This window comes from Apaloderma vittatum, unplaced genomic scaffold (assembly GCF_000703405.1).
Source record: "Apaloderma vittatum isolate BGI_N311 unplaced genomic scaffold, ASM70340v1 scaffold4667, whole genome shotgun sequence".
Taxonomy (NCBI): domain Eukaryota; kingdom Metazoa; phylum Chordata; class Aves; order Trogoniformes; family Trogonidae; genus Apaloderma; species Apaloderma vittatum.
In genome coordinates this window covers 72,201-84,287 of record NW_009725564.1, presented here as the reverse complement: position 1 = coordinate 84,287, position 12,087 = coordinate 72,201, and the positions used below count along the sequence as shown (strand labels likewise).

At 40.2% G+C, this 12,087-nt stretch overlaps 1 protein-coding gene across 1 annotated transcript in view; it reads left to right on the top strand.

Annotated features, from left to right (window-relative positions):
- Positions 1–343: 343 nt before the first annotated feature.
- The window catches only part of GREB1L (growth regulation by estrogen in breast cancer-like), a gene marked incomplete at its 5' end in the record, with an annotated part of 48,576 nt that continues 36,832 nt past the window's right edge, over positions 344–12,087 (top strand). Inside the window, 6 exon segments of the mRNA XM_009872937.1 lie at positions 344–520; positions 3,204–3,380; positions 5,302–5,424; positions 8,622–8,756; positions 10,562–10,696; positions 11,025–11,144. Of these exon segments, the coding sequence (XP_009871239.1) occupies positions 344–520; positions 3,204–3,380; positions 5,302–5,424; positions 8,622–8,756; positions 10,562–10,696; positions 11,025–11,144 (867 nt within the window).

Here is a 12,087-nt window from a genome sequence, read left to right as displayed (position 1 = left end):
GATATATTTTCTCTGATAAAATCACAAACTTGTTAATTTGAATGTTGTTCAAGAATTAAGTTTCAGAGTCATTTGATGGCTAGTGTGTAGAGACTTATATCTCTTCTCTTCCTGAATATGTTTGGGATCTCTTTAATGTTTATTTATTGTCTCTGAAACCGTGAGCTAGTGGATCTGATGAGATGCTATCTTCATTTCCTCTGTTTCCCTTGGAAAGGATATATTAAAACCTCCAGTTACAGCATCAAGTTGTGAAGCCCCATTTGCTTTTATAACTGATAAAAAGAAGAAAATGAAAGAAAAACTTTTGAAGATTTATCGTTTGTTTTGGTTTGTTTTTTAGGTTTTTGTCAAGCAGGCAAGGATTTACGATTAGTATCTCTGTGCATGGAGCAAATTGATATTCCAGCAGGCTTCCTGTTAGTAGGAGCCAAATCTCCCAACCTTCCTGAGCATATTCTAGTCTGTGCTGTTGACAAGCGGTTTTTGCCAGATGATCATGGAAAAAATGCACTTTTAGGTAAGAGATTTTTTTTTTTATCTTGCCATGATAATTCATAGAAAAAGGTCAGTTAAAAATTATCTAAAGTCACCTCAGCTAATGACTTTTTATTAGAAGTATCTTGAGGGGAGGCTTGTTTTTAATTAAATTAAATCTGTATCTCAATCTGCCTGAAAAGCCCATTTTAAAACAAGTCTCTGATTCTACAATTAGCCACAATCGAAACCCAGTGATTTCTGTGTGGACAGAAGTCAGTTGCAGACCTGGCATTCTAAATGTGAACCATCCATGTGCTCTTTATCTCTACTGATGCCCACAGCTTTTTAATTTAAGGAGAAATATGATCATGTAACAGTTGAAGATGAGCTATTTATTTTTCTGTGAGTTAAGGGACCAGGAACATTGTTCTCACTAAGAGCTCTGAGGGCAGTTTCCTTCTCAAAATCTAGTATACAGGGGAAAAAAAATCCAGCTCAACAATTTACGTCATAAATGATTGCATTTATGAGCCTTAAAATGTTAATACAAGAGTGCTTCATGGTGATTGAAGGCAGATGTATGTGCACCTAGGGCTTCCTGCCTGGCTCACAACCGGTACATGTCTTAACAGGCTAGTAAAAGTGATTTAATGTATTTTGGCTCCTTTAGCTTGTTTTGAATTTACTCTCTCATTTCTCCCTCCAGTCATTGTACCGCCTACAATATATTCAGAAAGACCTTTCAACAGGGAAGAAATTACAATAAAGCTTAAATACCCTGATTTAACCACACTGCTCAAATTCTGGTCTGGACCAGCAATATCTTGCATAACTATTGAAAACACCTCACTTTTGTACTTAGGTGTTTAAATGTTATTTCTCCCTTAAACCCTTTTAATATGCTGCTGCACTCTGTAAACCTTTGGCAGAGAAATCCTACTGGCTGGAGTTAGACAGGAGCTGAGGTGTGGTGTGCCTTTGCTGGCTGTGGCTGGGGATGCAGGGTTCTCTGCTGTACACGGCCATCCTCAGAGGAGCTTCTTCCCTGCTGAGCAGCGGAAGTGTCAAGCGTTGATCAATCAGAACTATCTGACAGACAGATGGTGTTGGGTCTGATTAAATATAGTGCTACTTTTCTTCGTTGGTAAGCCTTCCTCCCTGCCCGCCCTCCTCCCAGCTTTGCATCCATCAGTCATCTCTGATACCATTTGATAGTGAGCGTAGCCACTCGCATCTCTGCTCCGGCGTTGCTGATGTTACGTATCGAAATGTGTAACTGGGACCTGCGAGCAAAGGATTGACTTGGTAGCTCTGTGCAACTCTGATGACTTGTTTCTGACAACTGTGGAGATGCACCAATAGTTCCTGTGGGTTGCAAGGGAGAAGGGAAGGACTGATTCAGTCCCAAGAGAAACAGCTTGAAGAAATCTACTTCTTGGCATCCTCAGCAACATGATGGTAAAAGATGATCATGAGGGACAATAAGGCTAAAGGCAGTGGCCTGATTAGTAAGGCTATTTTGGAAAATGCGTTTTGTAAGAAAGACAATAACTTTTTCATAAAACTATGAATTTGGCTAACAGATGAGTGTAGGAAACAGTATTGTCCAAGGTACTTAGTAGCGAGGATGAAAAATCAGTTCTGTTACAGATCTTGAACTGATTAGTAAATGGAAAAAAAACCAAACCCAAAGCATTTCTGCTGGATATTAATCTGCCCAGCACTATTATAAATTATTGTTGATGTCCCAGAAAGAATATAAAATATTTCTTCATTAAGGGTTGAAAATGATTCGGAGATGGGTGGAGTGGCAAGTAAGCCAGAGGAGTTTAATTGTTCAGCATTAGGTCACAGAGGGGTTATTCAAACAACAACGGTTTTAAGGCAGACCCATTTCAGAGCATGCCCTGCACTTAGTTCTAGGAGATGTTAGGCTGGTGCCATCTATATAAAACATTCCCGTTAACACAGTTATGAATGGCACTGTAAATCAAGGATGCCTATAATCCTCAGTCTGGACCCCGTCCTCCAGACCTCAACTCAAAATTTCACCTCCTTCTGTGAAACCCTGTTGGAGACATCACAGAAAAGCAGTCTTCTGCCTTTGTTCCTAAATTATTACTTTCATGAGAGGTTGTAAATTTTTAAAAACATTCTGAAGCACTCCTAACTTCTGCCATGAAAATCTTGACGTCAAATGATTGCTTTTAAGGCTTGAGTAAGCTGTAAGATCCGGCTTGCTTGGCAATGATTTGCATAAGAAGTCTCACAGAAAAATTATTAGCTATTAAAGGATAATTTTAGCCACATGAAACTGCAGTGGCTACTATGGGTTAGCCATTGTTTTGAGAAAGAGATGTGTACAGCTTGGAACCCACAGGTTTTTAATGTAGAAAAAATTGATTTCCCCACCCCTCGTGGAAATTTCCTAGCCCGGCATCATAGCTCTCCCACTGCCAAGTGGTTATTCCTCTCAGTACTGTGTAGAGTAGAAAATTGGTGCTAGGATTTTGGCATAAGTTAGTGTGACCTAGAAAGATGGAAGTGTTTCAGAAAAGCCGCGTTTGGCTGCTTCCTGACATACCTGTGCTGTGCAGGGCATCTGCAGAAGTTGTCTGGCTGGAGGCCTCCAGTCACGCTGAACTGGATGTGCAGAGCCCTATTCCTAGCAGGTAGTACAAGTCATTTAATCTGTATGTGTATCTTCTGCTTCATTCTTTCAGGATTTTCTGGGAATTGTATAGGCTGTGGAGAAAGAGGATTTCGGTACTTCACAGAGTTTTCCAATCATATCAACCTGAAATTAACCACTCAGCCAAAGAAGCAGAAGCACTTAAAGTACTACCTAGTAAGAAGCTCCCAAGGTGTACTGTCAAAGGGGCCCCTTATTTGCTGGAAAGGTAATATAAAGGTGCACATTCACTTAGGTGTTTGTTGTTTGGGGTGCTTTTTCATTGTATTAGTGGGATGTTGAATGAGAAGTGGAAAGTTGTCGTTGAAAATGTATGCATTCAAAAGGAACTTAGTTTCTTTACTGCTTGAAGGGAGAATTCCCACTGATATCACTGAAGTCTAGATTTTTCCAAAGAGGTTTAAGTCTGAATAGTAACCATGCAGTTATAAATGGTCTTCCTCCATCTTCCATACTTTCAGTGGGAGCCCTAAATCTGCCCTTCTTAGGACATGCAGCTGTCTTGGTGGAAGAAATAAGGTTGCTGATTCTTTTCTGTGCCTGAAGCAAGATGACTCACAGCCAGGGCTCTGACACTGACTTTCCACTGATACTCAGCAGGTGTAATTCAGTCTCTGTAATGCCTGGGGATACCTAGGCATAAGATTAAGAAAGCTCTAGTTGCTCATCTCAGGGAAAGGAGAAATCTTGCATACTCTTGCCTTTTCTGGGTATATTTTACACTTGGGCTTACCCTCTACCTGGAGCAGCCTGTGCAATATTGTTACATGCTAAGAGATTACTTTTGTGACCCCAAGGCAAGGTAGCCATGGCGTCTGTTATTGAGGGATGCAGGATTTTTGGTGCTAGAGCCGTGCACAGACTCAAAGAGAGAATGATTTACCTACTCGCTGTCTACTAAGCTGGCGTGTATGCAGACTGCCTGTCTTCCTGAGCTGGGCTCTCGCTCCGTGAAGACTGAGTTCGATCTGATGCCAGTTGTTCCGAAGAGGATGATGTGAGGAGAGGAGAAACTCTGCAGGAGGACTGACACACATCTGAGGAGTCACATCCTCATGTGAATAGCAGCGTGACACCAGAAGGAGATGGTTATCACCAAGCTGTATGAGTGATTAGAGTATTGTATCGGTTAGTGGTTCAAAGGGATCCTGGCTTCAGCTGCTTTTCTCAGTTACGAGCATAATTAACTACTGCTGTTGAGTGGATGTGTTTTTCAGCAGCATTTTTTGCAAAACTACAGAAGGATTTGGTTTGGTAGCAAAGTTCCAAAGGCACAAAAGTGAAATCTTATTTTACTTTTGGAATCCTTTTTCTGAAACCGCTCCCTGATGCTCATGCAGTTAGGACTGGTGTGTGTCCTGGTGAACGTGGTCAGGAGTAACGCACGTGTAGAAAAGGCAGATGCTGGGCTTGCTTTTGGTTGTATGCCAGTTGCAAGTGGTTTTGAGCACCCATGAAAGCTTAGAAAGTCTACCAAGAATCAGTCTCAAGGGCTTTATTTTGGTAGGCTCTATCCCCATATTGCTGCCATCCATCTGGTAACCCTTCACCTTTTACTTACATTGAAGGTCTAATTAGAAGAGAAACGCTTTTAGACACCCCTTCTCTTCAAAGAAAACCTGATCAGATCTCAGTTTTAAAAATGGTTTAATATGTGATTTTTAAGGTGACTTTCTCTTCCCTCAACTCAGTTTTCATCAGACACAACGCTGGTTTTGTGGAGGCATGCTAAGAATCTGGGTTTCAGCGCAATTTCTACTTTTAAAGGGCAACATATGATGGTTTGTATAAAGGTTGTGCTGCAGAAGTCTCTCAGTGTTTCCTGGGATATGTCCAATACCTTCAAATCTCTTGAAGGCTGTAGACTGAGGGCTCTTGCCCTTTTGCAGCATCTGGTCTGTATTTGCCTGGCCCTCTGAGTGGCCCTCAGGGAGGTTTTCTTAATTAGAAGACAAAGTTGACTAGACTGCAAGAGCTGTATTTTCTTTGAATGCTGCCATTTGCCGCTGTTTGTTGTACGTGCTGTATGTATGCTTTTAACATTTTGTCACCTTTCGCTGCCGTATTGCTGAACTGTCCTACTGGAAGGCAGGCCTTGTTAATATGTACTGTAGCTGCTTCGTTTGCAGAATGTAGAAGCAGGCAATCATCTGCTGCTAGCCTCTCTGCTAAACCAAATTCTTCGGTGTCACCGTCCACGACCCCAGAGGGTGGATCAGCTAATGGATACAAATCAGGGTTCACTCAGACAGGTAGGAGCTGACAGTGCTATAAAGATAACCATTGGGGGTGGTAAGTTACCTCGATATTGGTGATCGAGCGATGCTGTGAACAACTGGATATTTTCCTCAAGCCATGTGTAGATTACAGTGGGGAGGATGCCTTGCAAAGTTTGCTTTGTGAGAGATTAAGACCAAGGTGAGCCCAACAGGTAGCTTAGTCCTCATAGGAATAGTCGACTAATAAGTATTAAAAGAGCTCTTGGTGCCTTTATTTGATTCTGTGACTCCCTGTGTTTATTTCATTTAATTTGTTGTGGATCTCAAGAAAACTTGAATTACACATTTATAGGGAGCTATTTACTTAGTATATAGACTAGAGTATTTGTCTTGAAAAGGAAAACAATCTCCTTTTTGGGATTAGGGCTGCAGATTTTATTTATTTGCTTGCCTATTTATTTATTAAAATTTTATTTCATACAAGAATGTACTTAGAATAGCAATTTCCCCATACACAGACAGTGGATTAATGGTATGTGAGCTAACATGCATCTTATAACTATTCTAGAAAGCTGTTAATGACAAACTGTATAAATCAAATAAACATTGGCTGATGAGGAGGCAGCATCTTAATTTTATTTATTTATTTATTTATTTAATTGCAAATAGCCAAGGTGCTTTTGTTTGAGCTTTTTTTGTCATTGCTTTTTTGTAACTTCGTCTGTGCTGTTAAAAAGCTTTCTGTTAGTTGTTGTAATTAGTTGATAGATATGTACCAGAACATATATTTCTCTAGAGGAGTATGAAATGCAGATACAAAATCTAGATTGTTAAAATAGTTTTTCTACTTGTAAAGTACGTTAAAAAGGGAAAACAACCAAAAGCTGAACATGTGCATTCTTAAGAATCACTGATCAGTATGGTCAGAGATGCTTTCCCCAGATGGTCACTCCTGTCTCTGTTTAGGAAGCTCTAGGCTTTAGGCTTTGGTTCAAATCAGATGAGTGTTGTTTGAACACATCTGCATTTCATTGCACGATCCCTCGGCTTCCAGATCCTGGCATGAGAACTGTGCAGCTGCATGAGAACCTATTCATTTGAAGCAACAAGTCATCCAATATTTACACAGCTTTGCCCTCTATTGTACCTGCCAAGTTAATAGATACACCTTTTATATACTGCTTTCTCCTTATCACTCACTGCAATTTTCAGTCTGCTTGGTGTTTCTGTGTGTCACTGTTTGTACTCTTAGGTCATGGTTTTCAAAACCTTTTCATCTCCTTCTGCTGTTATCTTCTAGAGAAGATAATGCCACATGCATACATATGAGTCTGCCTTGACTGGGAGAAGCAGGAGAGGACCTTTTTTCACTGCACCTTTTTATGATGGAGGTCTGACCTCTACTAGACTCTGCATAGCTGTGTGTGCTTTATGTTGACTTCTTTGACTTCCATGTGTGCTTTGAGTTGTTTTAAAACAGGACTACTTACTAGCAAGTTGCTTTCTGAACTTGTTTTCAGATTATTGTCACCTCGTACCCATTTTCTCCTTTTCAAGTTGTGTAAATATTTCTGTTTGATGCCCTTGTAAGTGAGCAGTTCAGTCTCCGAGTTCTAGAAGATACCTATAGGCAGACAGTTACAGGCACGCTCAGAGTACTGTGTTGAAATGGTAGTTCCATGATAGAAATTACAGCACAAGAAAATTTTGAAATACCATAGTAAAAGCTGACAGTACAATGTGGCCATGACATTGCAGTCAGGTGTTAAATGAGTGTTAAGCAACTAGAAACAGGATTTTACAATAGAAACGTGAACAATTTTAATAAAATGGTAGTAGTGCAAGTTCTGTTTAGGTACCGGTGTGGTGTTTAAACATATACCAGCCCCATCTGCATTTGAAGAAAATGCATTAGAACTGGAGAGTAGGAGCGGAAAAAAACCCCACACCAACAAAGCTGCACACTTTGAGGGAAGCTTTAACACTATGTACTTGTTACATCATATTCAAGGAGAGACCAGCATTTTCCTCCGAAGCCTTTGACCTGGTGACCTGTTTTGTTAGCCACACAGCGTATTTCCTGTGAACACGGACAAGTTTTTCTGGTGGAGCAAGAGCAGCAGCGGTGTTGATCTGTGTTGGTTCCCCAGCTCAGTCGGTTGGTCTGGCAAAGCAGACTGTCCTCCCCACGCTCCTTCGCCAAATGGTGTGGCGCCTGAGGGTGAATGTATTTGTCAGATCAAGTTGGTCTTTGCCTTCTGTTTTCTGTATCTGGCTGTTTATTTGGACATCTGTAGGTGAACTTAGCCTACTTTGCCTACTTGTTGCAAACTACCTTCTGGGCAGACACTGAGTTAGTATTCTTTCCCTCTGGTTTTAAGTTTTTGACTTTTTCAGTGTATCAGCATCTGAATGTAGAATTTTTCCTGAAGCGTGTTGCAGATATTAAATATCTGATGTTTAAGTAGGGGCTTACATGCTGAGAGGTCTGGAATCAGTTCTAATTTGTAGTTTCGTACTGGGAGAGTATTAAGAGTTTTTGTTGTTAAGTTTATCCATCTGAAAAACAAGGTTTATATTTTTCAACCTTAGTAAAGGGCTTTAATTCATGAGTTAATTCATGAGTTTGTGATTAGAAACCCTTCATTTTTTAACCAGACTTCTCATAGCCTTGTAGACACTAGTGCTGTAAGAAGGTTAGGTATTTGATATTTTTTTCCTACCCTAAGGGAAGCTCAACTGTGTCTGGCAGAGGTTCAATAACTTGTTCTTGAAAACCTCAGGTGATGGAGCTTCCACAACCTTTTTAGGCAACTTACTCCAGTGCTTGCTGGGGGCAAGTCACACAAGGTTTTTACCTTAGCTTTCTCGTCTCTAACATGGGATGTATTTACTTGCCTGTCCTACAGCAGTATTTTTAGGAGCAAAGAGATAGCCCTTTCTACAGTTAAAATATTTTTTGAGTGTATGTGAATGCAGAATAGTGTGGAAGAGATAAATTGTCTCATGACTTTAGTAGATTATAAAATTCTATAGAGATGCCCAGTTAAATGTTTGTTACAACTCCTAAAATATAATGGTACATGGTTATTTCTTAGGAGTGTTTGCATTATATGCAGAGATGAGTTTAGATAAATGTATATGACCGGTGATGTATATATAATAGTAATTAAATATGCACACATATATAATTTTAAATAATTAGTTAATTAAACAACTTCTTTTCTCAGATTCTTCAGTATTTAGTCCAGCAAAATCATCTTCTGCTGTTAACTTAAGTGGAACTCAAGACCCATCCCGGAACAAGAACATTGTGAAACCTCTGGCTCTGTCAGTACAGCTTGTAGGAAAGTCATTTGCCGCAGGTATAGCTTTACTTTCCACGGTACCTGAGAGCCAGCTCAACAGCCAAGAAATAAGGGAGTCATGTTTTGAGTGGAAAAATGAAAGGAAAACATTCACTTGCATTCTCAAAAACGCTCATATTCTTGCAGTCTTCTGCCCAGAAATTTTCCATGGCCATTACTGTCCCCAAACTGAGCCACACCTTGGCTTTCAGATTTGATGTTCTGGTAAAAGTGAATGTCATATCCCTCTTTGCACCTGCTAAGAGACGATAAAAGTCACTTCTTGATATCACACTGATTCTTGCCTTAGTATCCGAGTGCTGTGTGGTATTCTGAATTTGTAACAGCTACAATTCCTCCACATCCATCTAATGGAAATTAGTCTCATTTAAAGGGGTTCTAATATCTGTGCCATTTTAATTATTTGCCTCTGTATTGTGTGTTTCATAAAGTAGAACCCTCAACGATGGCATCTAAATCCTTCACTGGTGCTCTACTGTAATATTCTGATTGTTTATTACTTTAGCTGGTTAATTCTTTAAGCAATGAAAAAAAAGATTACATTTATTACAGGGAGGTATTCTTGAATAAGAAAAAGTATAAATTTATTTAGTCTGTATATGCACATGAGCATTACATTTTATACATGATATATCTACTATTTTACACAATGTATATTGTTATATATACATATTATGTTGTATCTAATGAATCATTAACAGTTCTTTGTGTAAAGTACTCATCTTCCCTCCATACTTGCCTAAGAGAATTTATCTTGCACTGAAATTAGCTCCCGCCATTTCAACCGCTTCTGTAACTGACCCACATCCACCCTATCTGTCCGTACCAAATCGTTGGCTCAGAGTACAAATGAGGAGTTTACAAAGGGCGTGATGTTATTTGAATTTTGCTAATTGGCAACCTGAGAATCTTGTGCCTGAGTTTATTTGGATGACCGTGGCTGGCGAGTTCCACTTTGCATTGTTTTAAGTCAAATACCCGCATCTCAAACGCTTTCTTTTGTAGCTGACATCAGCAACATCTCCTGCTGTTGCTCCTGGAATATGTTCCTGGGAGCTAAATCGTTCTGTCACTGACAGATAACAGGACGGAGCTGTAGGGACTGCTGGGCTCCATTTCTGCTCTGCTCTGAAAAAGAGTAAGAAAGAGCACGATAGTGTGAGGGCAACTTCTTGTGATCCTCTGCTGTTGTAGTTCCGTTTTGTGATCTGACTACAGCAGGTCCTGCCAGGGTGTCAGGCTCGCTGGGCCCTGGAGGCAGAGGCAGCAATGTTAAGCGTGGCTTGCCTCAGTAATGCTCCGAGCACGTGTGTTTTTCAGCAAACTGCTTTGTCTTCCCTGCCGAGTTTCCTTTACTAAGGTTTTTGATGAAAGCCCTGCAGTGAATTCCTGTGTACAGGGGGAAAAAATTATAGATGTGCCAAGGTGGTTTAGAAATCTTTACAAACTGAATTCATGATGTGCATTTTTTCTGAATTTTCAATGTCTAAAAAACTGTCACACACTTTCCAATTACTTTTTGTGTGTGTAATTTCCTATTTTATTTTGGTGTGACTCATTTGGGATTTTTTCTTCCACCTATCCTCCCCATCCTGAAATTTAGAGATCCCATTTCAAGATTGCAGTTTTGCAGCCTGTACCAAAATAATTCTCTGCCAAGTACACTTCATGCTTTCCCTGGAGTATGTTTCTTTGTCATGTACCTTTCCCTGTTCTTTTATGTCTGCATGTGGCTGTATTATGTTGTTTGTTTGTTTTCAAGATTGTTTTAAGATACACATTCTGTGCTTTATTGTCCTCAGCTCCTCTTTCACTGCATGCCACTGACGTTGCTAATGGAAACACTAATGGAGGAAGAAATGTGTTGAGTTCTACAGTCTCTCGGCCAGTTCCTCACTCAACGTCTCCAAATCCTGGCTGTGCAGCTGGAGACCAAGGTAAAGGAAACTTCTCTCTTTTATTTTAAGCTGTACTGTTTGTTGAGCCTGAAATTTGTGATTTTCTTCTTCCTCATAGCTGTTTCTACAATTCAGTATTTACAGATCCACTTGGTTTTTGGCATGACCGTTAATGATAACGCTGTACTTTTTACACAGGTAACAAGATTTTTCACATCATAGACTGGCTTCATGTAAATCTAGGTGTAAACCTCTGGTGCTCTGTGATGTGATACCAGCCCAACACGAATGTGAAATGGAAATGTGGGCTGGAATCTGGTCATTTGGGAGAATGGAGTTTGGAATTAGTTTTTGCTTTCCTGTTTAGCTTCAATGTCCAGTTCTGGACCACCAAAGAAACGTCACCGGGGATGGTCTCCTGGATCCCCAGTCCCACCTACTGGTTTAGCGGTATCTGTTCCTACAATTCGGCCTTCAGGAAGAACAGGTAAAACTTGAATAATACAGAGATGCCTTTAGTGAAAACCTGTACTCTGCCACAGCAGAAGCCCTGTGTTGCTTTTCTTAAGTGTTGTACAGAAAACATAACTGAGCTCGTTGTTGAAGACATCCTGAAGACTTTTTCAGACACCTCAGAAAATCATGATTGCCTTGTCCTTTTTGCCATAATCTAAGAGAAGACACAGTGAAAGTGAAACTATTGGTGGAGAAAAAGGAAAAGAAGATGCCAATAATGTAGGGGGCCAGTTAGCTCAGTCAGTTGAGCGTAGTGCTAACAACGCTAAGATCGCGGGTTCGATTCCCGTTCGGTCCCCATGTGTTGCCTGATCTAGTCGAGAGGTGGCGTCCCTGGCGACAGGGAGGCTGGATTAAAATGATCTCTAAGGTCCCTTCCAGCTTAGGCCATTCTATGATTCTATGTTAATGAAAAGCCAAAGCTATCAAAGTCCCTGAAGTGTAACTGACTTTTAAAATTGTGTGAGCATATGGATATATGAACATATTTCAAGGGTTTCCGTTAGCCTTCACCTTGAGTGTTGTGTCTCTCAGTCTGCTGTGGCATGCTACAGAAACTGTACACTCCATTTCTGCATGGGAAAGCCAACTTTATATAATTTTGGCCTAATAAAGGATGCTGGTGTCTTGGGTTAAAAGCATAAAGTTCATGAGACTAAATGTCTGTTGTGCATGGAAAACCTGTAGGAGAGATATAACACCATGATATGAAAGAGAATTAATTATGAATATTTGTGAATACTTACCAGTATCCATGTAGGTATTTCTTTATGCATAAATATTAATAAAACTGTTCACTATTTCAGCACTCTTCAGTTGTGCAGTTTGTGTAGGGGAATGAACAATTACATATTCCTGTCTCTGTGAGGTTAAACATACAAGAAAGAAAAAAAGTGTTTGTCAACATGCACAAT